The sequence below is a fragment of the Misgurnus anguillicaudatus genome, unplaced genomic scaffold (assembly GCF_027580225.2).
Source record: "Misgurnus anguillicaudatus unplaced genomic scaffold, ASM2758022v2 HiC_scaffold_48, whole genome shotgun sequence".
NCBI classification, from domain to species: Eukaryota; Metazoa; Chordata; class Actinopteri; order Cypriniformes; family Cobitidae; genus Misgurnus; species Misgurnus anguillicaudatus.
This window is the reverse complement of record NW_027395298.1, coordinates 1-20,510: the sequence shown is the minus strand read 5'-3', so window position 1 is coordinate 20,510 and position 20,510 is coordinate 1. Positions and strand designations below refer to the sequence as shown.

The following is a 20,510-nucleotide window of genomic DNA, read 5'->3' as shown; positions in this document are numbered from 1 at the left end:
GTTCACCCATTTTTATAAAAGCTATTAAAAGATATATCCACCTAGCAAACCAAACACATGCAGAAAAAAACATGACAACATTGGCTAAGGTTCCCATTGTTGAGATTTATTAAACCTTTAACAAAGGCATTTTCTTGAAAAGCATTACAATAAAAAGTGTAGGGATTCAGGGGGAAAAAAATAAATTTGGTCTCTAAAATCTTAAGCAAAAACTAAAAGTGCACCATTTGGCACCCATACAAATACATAACTGACAAATAATTTGGAAAGCACGGCGAGGGATGAGGCAAATCACACGTGGGAGACGAATTATGCATTCCTGTCAATCCTGACGTCGATCTCTCGTCCGCTGAGCCGGTAACCGTTCATTGTACGGCAGGCCCTCTCTGCGGTCTCGGGGCTGTCGAAGCGCACCACCCCGCAACCCTTGGATTTGCCGTTTTCCATCTTAATATCTGCGTACTGCACAACTCCTGTGACAAAACACAAATGTGAGATTAATACAAGTCAGCTGCAATAAAAGCATTTCAGAATTTGATTGGTTAACATTATCAAACAATGATCTCACCACATGAGTTGAAAGTGTCCTTTAACATCTTCCATGAAAAGTCAAAGGGCAGCTGTAAAATAAAAATGCAAAGAGTAAATAATGTGACAAATTAAGAGAAACAAACACACAAAACCCGAAAAAAAGTGCTTACATTTCTGACAAAGATCTGACAGCCCTTCCTAGCGTTGGGTCCGCCAGCCCCTGCACCTCCCTGTCCGATTCCGGTACCACCGAAAGGTGTGCCGAAGTTGCCGCGGTCCATATCGGCAGGTCTGTCAAACTGGCCTCCTACGCCACCGGCGCCCATTCGATCCATGCCGGAACCCATTCGGTCCAGACCTGAGGAGGGAAAACGGTCGAGGGCTCCGGTGCCCATGCGGTCGAAGTTGGTTCCCATGCGGTCTAGGCCCGTATTCATCCTGTCCATGCCCATAGGAGAGGCAAAGTCCATCCCACCACCGCTCATACGGTCCAAGCTGGACGAGCCGAGGCGATCGAATCCGGTGGGGCCGAGGCTGGAGCTCATGCGGTCGAGGCCTGATCCCAAACGGTCCATGCCGGGCCCAAGACGGTCCATGCCTGCACCCATTCGGTCGAAACCGGTACCCAGTCTGTCTAGATCAGAAACGCGATCCATGCGGTCCATTCCCATTCGGTCTAGGCTGGCCATGCGGTCCATTCCGCCGCTGAGACGGTCCATGCCGGGATTCATCCGATCCATTCCCATGGAACCTCCTCCTGGTAGACAAAAAAATAGTGAGATTAAATGCAAAGACGCGAATAGGCATCCTGCGGCACGGTAGGATTGACTTGAGCGTTGCCGTGGGAAATGCGCGGGTTGACAAATCGAGACTCTGGCAGATATTTGTGCAACGGAACCAATAAGGAGCTTGCTCTAGTAGTCACGTGATTACAGGGAGCGTGCGGAGTCGCAGAAGCCCCTCCCATGACACAAATTTCCACGTTAATGTCTCAAATGACTAGAATATCATGTCTAAATGAAGCGAGTAAACTCAAAATGTTTAAGCGTCCAACTACGCACAAATAGCGCGTTTTTGCCACCTCTACCATGACTGGTGTGAACATACCATTAAATGAAATGACACTTATATGTTAGGGCATGTAACGGCTTACTGACCCATTCCTCTGTCAAAGGAGTCTCCAAAGTTGCTCCTCGTCATTCCCATGTCATTGCGGCCACCGAAATCTCTATCAAAACCTCCGCCACCACCACCAATGCCACGATCCATATCTAAAAATAAATTATTAGATATTTGGGTTCATTATTAGAAGACCATACACTAAAAAGAGACAAACGTAAAGATTTATATATCAACTCTCTATACACTTACCATTCATTCGCCCCATTCCAGAGGGTCCGAAACGATCCATGTTGTTCATACCGCCGCCACCACCAAAATTATCCATACCTTTGAAATCATTTATGAAATGTTAATTCACTAGCGCATTGAACAGAAAACATGAATGAAAAATGTTGATGCTCTATGGAAACTACTCAGCCAATCATCTTGGCATGCACAATCCACTTAACATGCAATTAATTCAGAGGAAACATACCTCCCATTCTACCCATGCCACCAAATCCCATTCCATCCATTCCTATGAAAACATTCATTTATGAAGAGGGGAGGGGAATGATAAATGAATGAGTGAGTACAAGCTGAAATGATTGAAAGATTAAACAGGCATGTTTTTACCTCCTGGTCCCATATTGTTCATTCCACCTCGGTTGAGTTGGGCAGCGTCGATGGGCTGACCGCCAGGTCCTAAACCAAGGCCGATGCCACTAAGACCACCTGCATTGGAATTGTGGGAAAACAATTAGAAAAGGGACTATAGTAAGATGTCAGATGCACGTGTGTGCCGCCATTTTGGCTACTTCCTAAAGTATCCTTAAAGGAACACTCCACTTTTTTTGAAAATTTGCTCATTTATCATCTCCCCTTGAGATAAACATTTGATTTTTGCAGATTGGGAATCCTTTCAGCTCATCTCAGGGTCTGGCTGTACTACTTTTAGCATAGCTTAGCATAATCCATTGAATCGGATTAGACCATTTAGCATCATGCTTAAAAATGCCATAACATGGCTGCAGGAGGCGCAATGATATTACGCAGCAGCCGAAAATAGTCCCCTTAGTAACTTTCAATAGCAGGGGACTGTTTTCAGGCACTGCGTAATATCATTGCGCCTCCTGCAGCCATGTTACGGCAGCAAAGCCCTTGATTATTACGCCAGAATGAGCGCATAGTTCCTAGCCATATCTGCCGAGAAATTCACAACTTTTAATTTTCTCTCGGTTTTAGTACACGATGCAACTACAGAAGAGTCAAATTTTAATTAAATAAAAAATATGGAACAATTAGGTTATTTGAGCGTGATGCTAATGGTCTAATCAGATTTAATGGATTATGCTAAGCTATGCTAAAAGTGGTACCGCCAGAACCAAGATCAGCTAAATGGATTCCAAAACTGTAAAAATCTAATGTTTAACTCTAGGGGAGTTGAACCTATTTTCCAAAAAAGTGGAGTGTCCCTTTCAACAGTTAAAACAATCACTTACGAGGAAGAGCTGGTGGACGCTCTGGGGGTCCGAAGTCACCTTTAGGCAGGGATTTCTCATCCTAGGAAAAAATGGCTAGTGTAAATGGGCAGATTAAGGTACAATCAAGTTTCTGATGTCAACCAAAGTAACTGCTAACTTACCAGTTTGACATGCATGACTCTGTTGAAGAGGAGCTGCCCATTGAACATAGCTAACATACATTAAGGACCACAAACCACATTTCCAAAAATCCAATAAAAAACACAAATTTCTGTACACAGTTAACTTCTTAGGAAGGATACAGACTGCCTGAACGGCTTCGATTGGCATTTCAAATGTGACTGTTCCCATGCCTCTGCTCTTCCCATCTTTATCCTCCAGGATGTCGGCACGCACCACGACTCCAGCCATTCCGAACACCTCCTTCAACTTCTTCCACCCAACCTTGTAGTCCAGCTGAGAAGAGACGCACCACTGTTACAGATCTGATAATCTCAACATTCATTGTACGCTTTCATACAGCGAATTCAAGTCTTACATTGGCTACGAAAATGGTGCTTCCGATTTTTCCTGCCTGAAGCCCGTGGATGATCTCGTTGGGAATGTTGGGGTTGTTCATGAGACTGGGAGGTATGTTGACCATGGGTGGACCTCCAGGCCCTGGACCCATTCCTCCACCCATGCCCATACCTCCACCCATGCCCATTCCGCCTCCCATTCCTCCACCCATACCTGGGGGTCCACCACCACCTCCCCCCTGGGCCCGATGCGCTTCACGCTGGGCAATCACTCCATCTGGATCCTACAAATGGGTATTATTTGCTTATTTAAATGCAAATCCAGGTCATCAGGTAGAAATAAAAAGTAAAAGGGTGTGATTATGAACGCGCCTTTGCGTTGTTCTCACTAACCTCTTTAACTTTGAGGGGACGGCCATTCATGACGTGTTTGTTGACTTTTTCCACTGCTTTTTTCATGAGTTCTTCAGTTCTGAACTCAACCACCCTTTATAGTGTTAAATAAAACATTAGCAATGCAAAAAAACCAACAACTATAAAATCTAAATGAGGAATGATTTGAACAACACTTACGCGCAACCCTTTGTTTATTCAGCACGCCAGCCCAAACAAAAACAGAAGGGGAACAAAATTCAAAATTAGACAAAATTCGTAATGCATTGAGTGAAAACTCAGGAAATTATAATATATGATAAATGACTAAAAAACAGTACATCTATGTGGTGTCCACTTACTGCAACACAATTACATCTTAGTTTACACTGAATTACATCATAGATTATGGGCTCAAAGTCAAAATCACTGATCGGAAAAAATTCCCAAACCGGCCTTCGGTTCCAATTACACAATCAAGTTCGGATGTTCCATTGCTGTTATCTCACTAAAATCTTTTCAACGAATGTTAACCTTGTTTTGTTATTGAACACCACTCACTAAGACTCTTGAAAGGAGACACACAAGAAACAGCGTAACTATGTAGCTGCGAAACAACCCCAGTGGTTCCACTCAGAACCACAATCGGCGTCCGTTTTTTTGCCACCCAAGACGACACATTTTGAACTCTCATCCCTGGACATCCCACATTAAAAGCAGAGTAAATGTAAAAACTCAAGCGGACAAATGGAGGTTCGTCTCTTTGCACTTACCCTTGACTTGCCTTCCGCGTCCATTAAGTGTTCCACGTATGTTACCTCACCCACTACAAATCAGATCCCAGACGACACACACCAAGGGAGAGAAGCCGAGAAAACAATTGGGGTTTAGAGAAGAAACAAACGGAACGGTGACGGTGAGCTCGGTCTGCGAGTCCAGAGCCTCCCACAGCACCACAAATTCTGGTACAGGTCTACAAGCAGCAAGCTTTGAACATTTTAAGGTGAAACTTCTTAAGCGGTCCCTGCTGAAAACCTCAAACATCCAATACTGACCAAAAGATTTACGACCTCGTGAGCCATCGGATTTGAAAGCATCTCAACTAGTCAATGAAGTGGACAAAAAGACACTTCATTTGATTTTTGACTTGTCTATCTATCCCGTACACAGTCGACACACCTAATCCAAGTGCCTGCTTGGCGTTATGGAAGAAAAATGGCTAAACCCAAAGGGGGAAAAGTTGCGAGTTAAACGTTACAGCAACCTCAATCTCATCCACATGAAGTCATCTGGGCTGCCCAACTATTCACTTGGCATTGTGACTCAATTTTAAGTGGACTCGATAAACCAGATCATATACATGTATTAAAAAAATCCTGCTGGTCAAGGAACCCGTTCAGGTCTGTTATCCACCGGTAAGTTTTTCGAAAACTACTCTGAGCCATCCTTCCAATTCTCCTGTCCAGAAGATAAAACAAGGACCATCTTAAGAAGCTGCTTTACTCTGTAGACCTGTACCCCCAAAAATCAATCACACTTCCATTTAAAAGGCACAATAATGAAGATCTGCAGCAACAACATTCACTCTTGCAAACCTAAAAAAGAAAATGCAATTTAATTCTACACAGGTACAATTTCCACATGAAATTCCCATGCATAGGAATGGCATGGAGGAATCCTTTAGTAGAGGGCACTACTAAATATTTACACCTTAAAGTGGATCTTATAAATAATATACATGACTAAAATACAAAATGTGACCCATGAGTACTTAAATTCTAACCAACAAGGATTATCTAGCTGAATTAGTTGAGTATTGCGTTAGCAACTCAAATGTCATGGGTTTGAACCCACACACATACTGATAAAAGCATCTGCAAAGTGCATAAACTGTAACTGGGTTATCCAAAAGCCAAAGAGACCAATGCATGGCACCAAATGTACTATGTAATATGTGCTTATGAAAAACAACTTTGTGCACGTTATCCAGTCACTTTTTTTGTAGGCACCCTACAAAGATGACCACATTACCTATCTGAAATCATTACTTGGACCACAATTGTGATTTTTCAAACAGCCTCGAGACAACTTCCCCATGATGGGATATTTATCCTCGATCCTACATACGGCACTTACAAAGCCAACTCGTGACCACCTTTTAGATACGTGGCTAATAAAAGTGGCCCTGCAAAACGACATAAACCCTTACCTTTTTCCTTCATGAGATCTTTCAGCGTTTGCCATTTAACATCGTAAGGAATGTTGCTGACAAACACGCGGTATCTTTTGTTTGGGTTTCCATAGGGCTCAAATCTTCCCCCGCCACCACGTTTCTGGGGTCTCTCCTTTCTGGATTCATGGTTGGACTTGCCATTCACTGCATTCCTATGAGGAAAAACAATCATAAGATCTCTTCGTGTTTATACATTATTATCATACAAATAAAAGCAGTACCTGTTAGAGTCAACCGCTTTTATTCGTGAGCATACGCAAGTTACTACAATCGATTCGCAGGTTGTGTTGCATTAGCATGCTAACATGCTAAAGCTAAGCTACAGCGGCTAACAAAGAAAATTTATTCGACGCGTGTTTACCAACAAGTAAACTCTAATATATATAGTATATATATATATATATATATGCGAGTTATTTTGTGTTTAACAAAGCACACAAACTGTGTGAATAATTTGTGCACGAAACTTAATTCCTCACGATTTGAATTCGACGCCTTTGTTTGCATGCATGACCTACATCCAACGACTTTATATAAACAATAAGCACTGATTGTTTTCTGAAAGTTGGCAAATCAATATAAAAACGTATTGTGCGTAAGAAAAACAAGCTATTAAATATCTACGGATTCTTTTTTTTTAACACATAACAAGATAAGCACGTTTGCATTTGTGTCGCATTACCCTTGGCCTTGTTTCTCCTGCTTGGCCTCAGTCGACATTTTGCCTTCGTTTTCAGACATCGTGTTTTCCGTTTGAGTTCAACTGCGACCCAGTCGTCTGACTCAGTCTAGAAGATGAAGATGCAAACGAAATAATCGGCAAAAAATTAAAAAGATTGGTGAATTTTCCGTAGGCGCTGTTGGATGGGTTTGTTACATGCGCACGTCTGCAGCCGGGTGAAAATGGCGACGACGCAGCTCGAGTGAAATTGATATTTGAAGAGAAGAGGGCGTGATAGGAAGTGACGTATGACCATTCGCGTTTAAAACGCTGATCACAGTAAACGGTGAAGTAAAAGGATTTTCCGTTATATTATTTTATTATATTACGTATTTGTATTACATTGGAAATCATATCAATTCATTTAAATAAAAAAAAATTAATTCATAAATATAATTCCCTTCAACTGAAAGACCAAAATCAAAATTATGAAATCAGTTAGGGCACAATACATTACTAGTTTTTTTGTTTTTGTGAACAATTTATTCATGAAAGTCGATCTATGTAAAAAAAAAGATCTGATCCTTTCTCATTAAATATTCAGTTTCGTTTGAAAATACGTCACAGTACTTAAGTTGGTCGCAATTTCCTGTTCACACGTAGGGGAAAGGGGGACACAAACTAAAATTTTTTGGCTCCATCATTCAAAAAATATTTAAGTTACATTAATAATTTTTACATAATTAACACAGACATCTCTGCTACAAATGAACACTACCGTTATCGTACAATTACACCGAAAGTGACAGGAGTGCAAACATTATAACTTACCTCATAGATGGGGTTACGTGCAACAAACAAATGGCTTGTTGTAACACCTGCTTTTTTTGCTTAAAAACAAATAATTCAATAAAAGTCTGTGTATATAATAAAGGTGAATATTGTTTATATAGTTGCCTATAATAGATAGATATCCACACATTAATCCATCCATCCATGATCCTTCATCTAACCATCCTTGTATTATGCATTAATGCATAGATTTTTTTTTAAAGGGTTGCACAATATAATTCTTTTTATTTTTAAGAATTATGAAATAATTGTGCGTTATTTCCCCTGATATTGTATAAACAGTTATCATTTTGATTAACCCTCATAAACCCTTATTTTCCTGTAAAAATAATATAAATAATATATCTTTTTTTTACTTCCAATCTATACAATAATGCTGTGTTTTGGGAGATATTTTGTACCTGTTCACCACACAATTCCTCAACTACACCATAAGCTTGCCTGTAAAATATCAAATTTTTATGAAAAATTCACATAAATTATGATCTAAATTTGATTTAAATTATTTTTAGATATTGATCTAAATGTTATGTGTTGAATTCGGCCATTTCATCCATACTTTAATTTCAAATTTGGCCCAATGCACCTGCATTGCACTTTAAAAAATACTTTGCTTCCTTGAAATTTTTTGTAAAATCAACACAGATTTACAAGTCATGTCAACAGAGATGAGTTGTCACAACTTATATAGTTGAGAAAAGTCAATTTAATTTTACAAGTTATAACAACTCACCTGTAGTTAAACCAACTCATCTCTAGTCAAGATAAATAATAGTAAGTTGAAATGACTTGTAAATGCGAATTGATTCAACAAAAAATTTAAAAGTATTTTTTACAGTGCAGATATATTTTTATATTACAGTATTCTTATTATATATAATATTTCTATTATATTAAAATCCAAAGCTTTATATATATTGACAAATACAAAGTGTGTGTTTACAAAAGTGTTTTTTGATGAAAAAGTTTGACCCTCTTGGGAAAATAAAACAACAATTTCACAGATCCAGAGCATTGTTTTTAATATGCACACTTTTCTTGGCCGATTTCAAGCACCAACATATTTTGGTGAGGACATTACAAACACCATTCGTTAGCCACTGCACAACATAATAAACATTGTAGTATCTCAAATCAGTCAAATGTTTTGAGTTGTGCATGATGAATAAATGAAACAAGAATAACAAAATTATACATAGAGTATGAATACATTAAAACACACCGGTAAAATTAGAGATATTTAAACTGAACAACAAACTATGCGTACATTTACAATTAAGTTTATCCTGACAAAGAGATGGCTTTGATATAAAAAAAACATCTCCTTTCAAACTGCAACAAAAGTTTAAATCCTCTCAAAAATTCAGAATGGGGTTTCCATCATAAATTTGTGAGTGTCATTTGTTTAAATAAAAAATAGAAAGCATGCATTTGATGAACAGGGTTTACTTCTATTAACATCATTTAAACTGCTGAGCTGCTCTGGCAGGGTTGCATATTAAAGCCAGCTCATCCATATCCACTGCAAGTTGGCATAAAAACTGAATTATTAATTAAATAAAACGGAGCTCAACAATGTCCATCCCCTTCTAAAGTTCTTCATATGCAACAACATCTATATCTATGTTAATATCATACATGTATTGTTAAGGTTATAGGTAAGAATTGCATTGTAATATTTTTAAAATTGCACTCTCAATGTATTACCCTACATTGCAAAATAACCAGTAAATGACCCAAAATGTGAAAAAAAAAGCAGGTGGAAGCACAACAACGAGAGAGAGCATTCCTCAAGGTAGCAGTGAGCCAGCAAAGTTGCCTTTTGTTGGTATTATGAGACCGCAAATAAGACTTGAGATGTTGGTTCAGCACAAAAGATCAACTTTCGAATACACTGAGCAATGGGATAGACAATGATTAAGTTTTTACCTCAAAACCACATATTAAAATAAAGTCACAATAATTAATGCTATTGTGTTTTATGTATTGCACAACTTTTTCTTCATACAAAATAATGTCGTCTTAAAGAGGAAAAGCATTACTTTCTTTTACAATTTGAATGCAAGGTGACATTTTGAGTGGTGAATGAATTCGGGGAAAACTTTTACACGCTTGAATTCCACCTACAGAAGCACCTTTCTGTATAAAACTCATTGGTTAGCGGTGCTCATGGACTACAAGCATCAAAGCGCAGGCCTATCAAATGCGTCCCTGAAAAAAGCGATCAGCAAATAACTCAAGACATTCATGGGCTTGTTTGCTCCACACACACACACACACACACACACACAAAATCCTGGATCTAGAACGCACAACACTTTTAAGAACAGAGACATTTAGTCAGTGTATCTACAAATTTACATTTGATCCTCAAATTTACAATTAAAGAGTTAATCTGGACCTTCATATAGGAGGTTGCTCATTTTATGAAAGGAACAGTTCACCCAACACTATTATTTTTATTTTTTATTATTTACTCACTGATGTAATTTCAAACTTGCATATCGTTTTGTGGAAAGCAAAATTAAAATCATCGATAGTTCACCCAAAAATTACAATTCTGTCATTTACTCTCCCATTTTATGATGTTACAAACCTGTATAAATTTTCGCTGAACACAAAAGAAGATATTTGTAATAAAGCAGCAAACAGAAGCACCATTAGCTTCCATAGTAGGAAAAAATACTTATGGTGCTCAAAAATGGTTTTGTTACAAACATTGCTCAAAATATATTCCTTTGTATTCAGCAGAACAAAGAAATTTATACAGGTTTGTAACAACATGAGTAAATGATGACAGAATTGTAATTTTGGGTGAACTGTCCCTTTAAGGCAGTGTGGGTTTACACCAGATGCGAGTTCAACGATTTGCGCGAGTAGATTACATAAAAAGTCAATGCAAAGAGACGATCAGACGCATCCTCGATGAAAACACGCGCTATTCGCCTCAAACACGAAGTTAAATCGCTATTCGCATGACACGAAGTTAAATCCCACAGTTAACTGCAGTAACTGTGGGTTTACACCAGATGCGAGTTCAACGATTTGCGCGAGTAGATTACATACAAAGTCAATGCAAAGACGTGATCAGACGCATCATCGCGCAGGGCGATGCGAATGACGTGATATGGCCGGCACGTTTGCCATGAAAATACGCGCTATTCGCCTCAAACGCGTTTGCCCAAGTTGAAAATATTCAACTCTAGCGAAAAATTCTCATGACACGAAGTTAAATCCCGTGAGTAATCTAGAGCGAGCAACGCGATGCGATTGCACGCTTCGCGTTTGGTGTACACCAGATGCGAGTTCAACGATTTGCGCGAGTAGATTACATACAAAGCCAATGCAAAGACACGATCAGAGGCGTCCTCCCGTGGGGCGATGCGAATGACACGATATGGGCGGCGCGTTTGCTGTGAAAACATGTGCTATTCGCCTCAAACGCGTCTTCGCCCAAGTTGAAAATATTCAACTTGAGCGAAAAATTCGCATGACACGAAGTTAAATCACGCGAGTAATCTAGAGCGAGCAACGCAATGCGATTGCACGCTTCGCGTTTGGTGTACACCAGATGCGAGTTCAACGATTTGCGCGAGTAGATTACATACAAAGTCAATGCAAAGAAGCGATCAGACGCATCATCGCGCGGGGCGTTGCGAATGACGTGATATGGCCGGCGGGTGTGCCATGAAAATACGCGCTATTCGCCTCAAACGCGTCTTCGCCCAAGTTGAAAATATTCAACTCTAGCGAAAAATTTGCATGACACGAAGTTAAATCCCGCAAGTAATCTAGAGCGAGCAACGCGATGCGATTGCACGCTTCGCGTTTGGTGTACACCAGATGCGAGTTCACCGATATGCGCGAGTAGATTACATACAAAGTCAATGCAAAAACGTGATCAGAGGCGTCCTCCTGTGGGGCGATGCGAATGACACGATATGGGCGGAGCGTTTGCCGTGAAAACACGTGTTATTCGCCTCAAACGCGTCTTCGCCCAAGTTGAAAGTATTCAACTCGAGCGAAAAATTTGCATGACACGAAGTTAAATCCCGCGAGTAATCTAGAGCATGCAACGCGATGCGATTGCACACTTCGCGTTTGGTGTAAACCCACAGTAACTGTGGGTTTACACCAGATGCGAGTTCAACGATTTGCGCGAGTAGATTACATACAAAGTCAATGCAAAGACGCGATCAGAGGCGTCCTCGCGTGGGGCGATGCGAATGACGCAATATGGGGGGCGCGTTTGCTGTGAAAACATGTGCTATTCACCTCAAACGCGTCTTCGCCCAAGTTGAAAGTATTCAACTCGAGCGAAAAATTCGCATGACGCAAAGTTAAATCCCGCGAGTAATCTAGAGCGAGCAACGCGATGTGATTGCACGCTTCGCGTTTGGTGTACACCCACAGTAAGGCAGCTCTTTTTTATTTAACAACAGTTCATATTAACAAATTGCTGCCAAGATCAAATAAAGCTATCTTCTAAGGCATTGGTTCTCGATTTTTTGCCATACATCCCCTCTTGTGTAGGATGCCTCCCTAGAAGCCCCATAGTTGAGATAGTAAAACAAAAAGAATACTATAGAAGTCAATGGGGCCTCTGATCGATTACAAACATTTCTCAAAATATCTTCTGTTGTGTTCATCAGAACAAAGAAATTAATACAGGTTTGTAACAACCTAAGAATGAGTAAACGATAACATAATTTTCATTTTTGGGTGAACTATCCCTTTTACAGTGGCGAATGTGCAATTATTACGCTACTGCATATCCCAAAGAATCAATCTAGATATACTTTCAAATGGTACTACAACAGGAGAAACGAAAAGCTATGGTTGCTAATGTTTTGCATTCTTCTTGGATGCACAGCTAAAAGATACTTGATACTGTAGTGTATGGATAAGGAAGTTCATTACTAGCGATTAAGTTTAGCATCCCGACCTTCTCTTGACCTTCTGGCCTGCGTCCTCCACAGGCCAAATTGCTACAAAATCCCAAGTGTGCCATTTTCAGTGTCTGCCGTTTGATACAGCCGAAACGGCATAATGTAAAAATGCATACTGTAAACACATACAGACGTCCATCTTCAACACTCACCAAAACATCATTTTATAGCCGCTTGAATGTGATCCGATACAATACGGGGTCTTACGACTCAACACGACACAAGTTTGTTGGATCCTAAAAGCGTACATGTATCTACATTTGATCAGCTCACATCTAGGCTACGTTGTCAGAAAGTGCTACCACTTTAGGACCACCGCATGCTGCATGTTCTACAAGATCATTCGTTTTGGAAAAGCAACCTCAGCAAATCTCGAATGAACTTCACGCTGAACAGTCGCCGATTTAATGAGACTTTTTACATGGAATCTGGCATGCGTTGAAACCTGCACTTGTAATGCGCTCGTATGTCTGTCTTTCTCGTTTAAGAGGGCAAGCTTGACCGCCCGGATCGCCATGTGTCCATATTTCTTTCCCGCGCCCCCTAAAAAATGCAAAGGGCCTCTTAGGGGCCCTGTAATACTATTGACAGAGCTTATAGCTTTCTTGTTTTACATACTGTATAGTGTATATATATATATTTCTCCATATATTTAAGTCATACAGGAGCCACATTGGCAAGTTCGCCAGGAATCGATTTGGACCGATTCTCTGTCGGGTGAAGATGGAAAGTACTTGAAGGTAGAGTAGAAAAACGAAAGAAAGGTTTGGTTTAAAGCTTCAGCAGCTGTATGTACTCGAGTCGAAATCCCTCACTGCTGTGCTCAAAGGAATTGTCTGTACACATAAGTTAGATTTCTGATTGTTTAAAATACAATGCATACTGAATGGTACGGGGCCTCAGCGTAGCTGTTCAAGCCCCAAATAAATAAAGGTTTCTTTTAAACAACACACTTGTAAAGGCTAAAAAAAACAAAGACAATAAAAGAGACTGGTGAAATAAAAACGAAGTGCTCACATATTTAGATATAAAGGATTAAATAGAAAAGAATGCATCCAATGGTGCCGCGGCTCTAGTTGACGACAGCGCGTCAAGAACCTGTTGCACGCTAATACCACCACGTTCGGGCCCCAGGCACCACGTCTCTCATACTATGGTCTCGTCTGCCGTCTTTTTCAGCAGCTTGGTGGAGAGCAAGGAATGCTGGGTAGAGTGTGCACCCTTGGTGTCGGGAATGAGCAAGCGGACTTTCTGATTGGTTCGTCTCCACTCGGAGTACAACTGACAGTGGTAGCGGAATGAGACCTGCAAAGAAAGACAACATGTTGGTTTAAGGACGAGGTCCAATCGACCAAATGGTGAATTTTCTTGGTCACCGGTTTAAATATTTATTAAAGGGACATTTCACTTTTTTTGAAAATATGCTCATTTTCCAGCTCCCCTAGTGTTAAATATTTGATTTTTACCGTTTTGGAATCCATTCAGCTGATCTCCGGGTCTGGCGCTAGCACTTTTAGCATAGCTTAGCACAATCCATTGAATCGGATTAGACCATTAGCAGCATCGCGCTAAAAATAACCAAAGCGTTTCGATATTTTTCCTACTTTAAACTTTACCCTTCTGTAGTTACATCGTGTACTAAAGCCGAAAAAAAAATAAAAGTTGTGATTTTCAATGCTAATATGGCTAGGAACTATACTCTCAAACTGGCGTAATAATCAAGGACTTTGCTGCTGTAACATGGCTGCAGGAGGCTTAGTGATATTACACACTGCCCGAAAATAGTCCCCTTGGTTACTTTCAATAGCAGGGGACTATTTTCGGTCTTAGTACACAATGTAACTACAGAAGAGTCAAGTTTTAAATAGATAAAATATTGAAACTCTTCGGTTATTTTTAGCACAATGCTAATGGTCTAATCAGATTCAATGGATTGTGCTAAGCTATGCAAAAAGTGCTAGCGCCAGACCCGGAGATCAGCTGAATGGATTCCAAAATGGTAAAAATCAAATGTTTAACTCTAGGGGAGCTGGAAAACGAGTGTCCCTTTAAGGGGACAAATATGAATGTGTTTGAATTCTTTCTAATACACTACCAGAGTCCAAAGGACGTATATGGTGAAGAGTGCGATGGTCAGGGCAATGAGGCCGACCGCCTCCAGGCGACTATTGAAGTGCAGGTGGTCCTGTGCACCCCGTAGACACAGCCAGCCCGAGATGGCTGCTAGGGGCGTTATAAACAGAAAGCACACCATGTCACAGAAAAGGGTGCGCTTTTCGTTTCGAGGGCCGGGGTCTCTGAGCCACTGAAGAAAGAAGATGCTTTAGTCATACACATGGCCAAAAACTGATGCTATGGTTCGCAAAGCTCAAATCTTTAAACTAGAATGCAGAGTGGTCTATACGATAGCATCTATACAACTAAGATAGCAATTGAATTTATGCAACACCACTCAAATACTAAAAATGTACACACGCACAAGAGAATAGTAGGACCAAGCTACGCATGTGAAGCTAAAAGCATCGTCCCGTTACCTCTGTAAGCGGCCGCGGCCGTCGCTCGATGGTAAATTCAGTGTGGCACAGCTCACAGTAGCTGGTGTTAGAAGACGACAGCCACTTCTCCAGGCAGCTTTTGTGTACCGTTCCCAACGTTCCGGTACAGTCACACGGGGAAAGAAGCCCCTCACTGTTGCACACGTCCTGACCCTCGTGGCAGATCCGACAAATTGGCCGATCGCTAACACGGAGAGAAGTTCAAGAGTTTTATATTTATTGGGTAATGGAAGCTTAACAAAGACGACGGCGGGATGCGTTTACCTCTGCGTGCCAAGGGCTTTGATGACAGTAGACAGTAAACGTCCATCCTTAGCCGTGACCTGGGTGACGTACTGAGCCCGACGGCTATCAGCTTCCTCCACAGTTTTAGACAGGGCAGTGTTGCCAGTGCAGTCACACAGGGAGCCCGGGAGGTGGCAACACTCCCCTGTGGTCATTTTGGGGTCGTCCAGGAGGGCGAGGGAAGGGAATTTGGGAGCAGCCTCGCTCCCACACCTTATCTCAGATAGATCCTAGCACTGCTAAGAGAAGCACAAAGTCAATGTAACAAGGGCTTCTGAACAAACGTTTGATGATGGGTTTCAAAGGGACAGTTTTTGAAAACGACACCTTGTCGTCTTCATATAAGCTACAAAAACATGAAGCTGTGATAATGGTGACATCAGGCGCATGTGTGTTAATTCAGTCAACGATAAGCATACACAAATTTAAGTGAAACAATGGCATCCTAAAAGTGTTTGTGCTGCTCAATACACTGACCCTGCGTCCGAAATTGCATACTGTGACAGTAGGTACTGAATTAGATAAACCGTTAAAACTGTAGGTAGGGCTGTCACGATTATGACTTTTGGCTGACGGTTATTTGCCTAATAAATTGCGGTCATTTTTACAATTAATTGCCTGTTTTAGGACTTTGACTATTATGATGATTAATTGTCTCTTTTATTGCTTTGACATTTAATTCTCATACATTTTCGTTGATCATGAAATAATTTTCACACATTGTTGTGATTATTTAAATTAAATCTTTTGCAAGGTTTATCTGGCAGTAAGTTAACACATAACACATATTTAAAAGTAATCTGATACTGTCAGCTCCCCCTTGTGTTTTTTAGAGAGATGTGCAATCATTGCGGTGATCTGAAATGATTAAATGATCGTCTCATCGCGATTGTTTGCTGTTGGATTATTTGTATTTATCGCTCAGTAGAAGAATACGTACGTGTGCAGGCGTGTAGTGTTTCTTTACAAAATAACTTTGCAATCTAATGGTCTGGCCTGCGTAATACAACTTTTTTAATTCGCTTTTGTGCATCTTTATGACAACATTGTCATGTGTACATTACATTTATCGGTCACACTTTACAATAAGGTTCATTAGTAAACAAAATGTATTAACTAACATAAACAAACTATGAGCAATACATTTGTTACAGCATTTATTAATCTTTGTTAATGTTAGTTAATAGAAATAAAGTTTTTAATTGTTTGTTCATGTTAGTTCACAGTGCATTAAAGGGGTCATATCGTGAAAATGTTAGCATTATCACTTTGTAGGTTTGAGCAAAAATGTGTCGTTTTGGGTGTGTCTTTTAAAATGCAAATGAGCTGATGAAGTGCAAACACTAATCACAATGATGGTGGTTTGATGCAATTCAAACTCAATTGTGCTGTGAATTATTTTTCTCTCTTTCTTTCTCTCTGCACTAAATAGCAGTGCTGTGGTTGGATAGTGTACATTAAGGGGGCGGTATTATTCTAATAAGATATCCTTATGACATCATAAAGAAAGCCAAATTTCTTCAATGACCTATTTTTGCTCACACCTACAAAGTGGCAATGCTAACATTTTCACGATATGACCCCTTTAACTAACATTAACAAGATTTTAATAAAGTATTAGTAATAGTTAAAAATTTACATTAACAAATATGCTGCATAATGCAGTTCATTATTAGTTCATGTTAACTAATGTAGTTAACTACTAATATTAACTAATTAACCTTATTGCAAAGTGTTACCTATTTATCAAAAACTCAAAGGAAAAGGTTTTCGTTTTTTACAACATAGTTGTGTAAACGTAGCCGGAAGCATCAAAGCTTAATCTAACTGACCCCCCAGTCACATTAGCTACAAGAGACAGAGACAGAGCGACAGGCTACCATTCATTTTCAATGGAAGTGGCCGTTTGCCAGCGACAAGCGACGAGCTCGCCGCTGCGCGAGCAAGGCGGGGCCAAAATAGACAAGCAGGCTATTTTATGCAAATGCTGAGCGATGCGACAAAGCGACTGCCAATCGGAGTGAAGGGGCAGCGTGACGTAGGTCTGTGGTCGAGTCTGAGAAAATAATTCAAGATGGCGGAAAATGCGTATTTATGTATATATCTGATAAGTTTGGCATTTTATCTCATATGTTTTGTTACTTTTATCGAGAAATACATACTTTTAAATCCAAAAACCTTTAAAGTGCCTTTTGATACCGCTTTTAGAAACTAGCCAAGGAGCGCCCATCAAGCGAGTGCGTGTAGCTCGGTGTCGTTCACTTTTGTAGCTAATGTGACTGTAGGGTTATTGTTTAAGCTTCAGTGTTCGAATTGAGGGGGGGTCCCGGACCTCCTATAAGCATGGAGGAACCTGTTATGAAGCACAAACATATAAATTAGAGGGGATCCCCTGTTTTTTAGTAAAATACTACATGAATTTAAAATTGTGGTGCTGCGCTGCCACAAAGTGATACTGTCCATTATTTGTCCCAATTTCGCAATAAACTAATCCAAACTATTTCTGAAATAAATGTAAAATCTCAAGTTTGCCTTATGCTGTTTTCTGGAGGAATTGTCGGACGAGTCATTTTGCGTGTGGATTATTTTAACCTTGTTGACGGTAAGAATCTTTAGTTATTATATTTAGGGTTAGGGGCTTTAAAAAATCTTCTTAATTAGTAGTGCTGCACAATTAATCGCATCGCAATCGCGATGTCAGCCTGTGTGATTATATGACAGCAAAATGTTGCAATTATATTAAATAAATAAATGTGTGGACTTGTTAACACAAACTTTCTGATAACAGTTTGATGATTTTCCTTGCTGTTTAAAAAAAGAAAGAAAAACTAACAAAAAAGGCAGTGCACGTGTGGCATGCAAGTGTGTGGCGTGTGTCGTCACTTGTGTGTGCGCAGTGCGGAAATACCAGAGCGAAGATGGATGCACAGGAGATTGACAGTGATCTGGTAGCTAAAAAAAACTCTACGTCTGTTGTATGGCGGTATTTTGGATTTAGGATTACTGACACTGAGCAGTTGCTACATCACGTGGCAATTCGAAAACATTTCTAGTTTTACAAATACACATTTTAGCATTATCACTAAACTGTGTGTGGATTTTCCTTAAAACCCATCAAGTTGACTCATGATACCATTTATTATAATCGCAACCGCACATCGCAATATTAGCACCAATAATCGCAATGTGAAAAATTACCCAAACCGTGCAGCCCTATTAATTAGCATTTCACACTAATTTGAGGGTTAGGATTTGAGTTAAGGGTAATTTGGGGTTTTTTGATTAAAACGTTGATTCAGGATCATATCTTACTTTGTGAAACAAGACAACCCTATAATGACAGGGTGGGGGGCTTAGCTAGGGGACCCCATAATCTTTGACATAATTCGAACACTGGTAAGATCAAAATTATTTCAAGTACAGTTTTTCTAAAAGTAACCGTAAATCACCGTAAAGACCCTTTCAACGGAAAACACCACCGTCTTTCAATATTTCACTATGTTCTTTCCTCAACTTAGATGAATTAAAACATACCTATCTTTTTTCAATGCGTGCACTTTTAATCTTTGTACAGCGCTTCTTGGATGTGTTAGCATTTAACCTAGCCACATTCATTCCTATGGCTCCAAACAAAAGTTTTATTTTGTGCCACCATACTTACTTGTGTAACTACTCATGTGACAGTCTTTAAATAGGGAAAACATGGAAGTGTTTGGTGGCTTATAAATTCATTCCTGTTTGGAGCCATAGGAATGAATGGGGCTAGGCTAAATGCTAACACATTCACAAGGCACTGTACAAAGATTAAGTGCACGCATTGAAAAAAGATAGGTATGTATTCATTCGTCCAAGTTGAGGTAAGAACATAGTAAAATAATGAAAAACAGTGGTGTTTTCCTTTAAGCACTTAAAAGGGTGTAGTTTTAAAAAACCAATCAGGGGTCACACCAGGTATTGGTCTCATATCTTGTGAATGACAGCAAAGTGCCAGGTTGGATCACTGTATGGTTTCATTGTATGTGAAACAGCAGTGTGAACATTCCCACAAGACCACTGAAGACAGACATGAGTAACTGCTGACATAATTTTAAGTGAATCATTTCATTAACACTACACATTACTAAAAATAAACGTGAGAAATGACACGTCTGGGTTAAGTAAGGTATTCTGATGCAAACTCCACTATGAAACCAATACAGTCAGACTGAGTTTCAAAACCTAGTAAGCTTCCTGCCTAGATAATATTTTTTAGCATCACAGGTCCACACAACAGAGCCACAATAAAAAACAAATGAGGGAAAGCACCTTAGTGATTTATGAAACCAGCAATAATAATCCAAAATACCTCAAGCAACATACATACATAAACACCTGCAGCTTGATCTAACGTGATCCTATATGGACTCATAAGCCTATCACAGAATTAAAAGCAAGATTGCACAGCTATTTCACATAAACAAGGTCTAGTTGAAAACCAACCCACATTTAAACTCAATTTAAACCTGCTTGATCTGATCAGTTTTGATCTATCAAGCTGTCTATCCAGGGTGGGCCTTCGACACACAACGTAAAACGTAAATTTAATACAATTTTCATTGGCGTTGCGCTGAATACATGACAGATTTGAACGTATTAATTTAAAACGACATTTTGACGATTTAATACGCACGAAGACACGTTCACGGTGGATGTGAAATAATGCAATTACATTTGGCTGCTAGTTACATTAGCCATGTAGCAAAATATGGCACCAAAGCCTCGGATTAATATTAAAATGTGGTTTTAAACGTATACTCTTACCTTTTGGCTCGCCATGCTGATATGCTGCCGCACGGGGGTAAATTACATTAAAATATGTAGCTGGTTTGTAAACTATGAACTGAAAACGCGAGCCTTGTTTTGGCTTGATGCCTCTCAACAGACGACTCGACTCGGCCTCCTACCGACGTCTGCGATTAGCGCTGCATAC

At 39.9% G+C, this 20,510-nt stretch overlaps 2 protein-coding genes across 4 annotated transcripts; both read right to left on the bottom strand.

Annotated features, from left to right (window-relative positions):
• Positions 1-85: 85 nt before the first annotated feature.
• On the bottom strand, positions 86-7,177 carry LOC141349015 (heterogeneous nuclear ribonucleoprotein M-like). 2 transcript variants are annotated; one of them, XM_073866117.1, is made up of 16 exons: positions 6,922-7,177; positions 6,216-6,391; positions 4,780-4,832; positions 4,208-4,215; positions 4,028-4,121; positions 3,655-3,918; positions 3,419-3,572; positions 3,278-3,327; positions 3,135-3,195; positions 2,269-2,367; positions 2,129-2,170; positions 1,903-1,980; positions 1,689-1,802; positions 702-1,288; positions 569-620; positions 86-473 (listed from the first exon to the last, which is right to left on the bottom strand). In XM_073866117.1, the coding sequence occupies exons 1-16, from the start codon at positions 6,978-6,980 to the stop codon at positions 310-312; spliced, it is 2,055 nt and encodes a 684-aa protein (XP_073722218.1). In that variant the 5' UTR covers positions 6,981-7,177; the 3' UTR covers positions 86-309. The 2 variants fall into 2 exon arrangements, with proteins under 2 accessions (XP_073722218.1, XP_073722217.1); XM_073866116.1 differs by lacking the exons at positions 2,129-2,170; positions 4,780-4,832; positions 6,216-6,391; positions 6,922-7,177 and having other exon boundaries at positions 4,208-4,721.
• A 1,571-nt stretch (positions 7,178-8,748) lies between these two features.
• Positions 8,749-20,494, bottom strand: LOC129453764 (E3 ubiquitin-protein ligase MARCHF2). Of its 2 annotated transcripts, none has more exons than XM_055218136.2 (5): positions 20,342-20,494; positions 15,521-15,780; positions 15,236-15,440; positions 14,797-15,006; positions 8,749-14,006 (listed from the first exon to the last, which is right to left on the bottom strand). In XM_055218136.2, exons 2-5 carry the CDS (start codon positions 15,694-15,696, stop codon positions 13,848-13,850), a joined length of 750 nt encoding a protein of 249 aa, XP_055074111.1. In that variant the 5' UTR covers positions 15,697-15,780; positions 20,342-20,494; the 3' UTR covers positions 8,749-13,847. The 2 variants fall into 2 exon arrangements, with proteins under 2 accessions (XP_055074111.1, XP_055074112.1); XM_055218137.2 differs by having other exon boundaries at positions 15,521-15,777.
• Between the last annotated feature and the right edge of the window lie 16 nt (positions 20,495-20,510).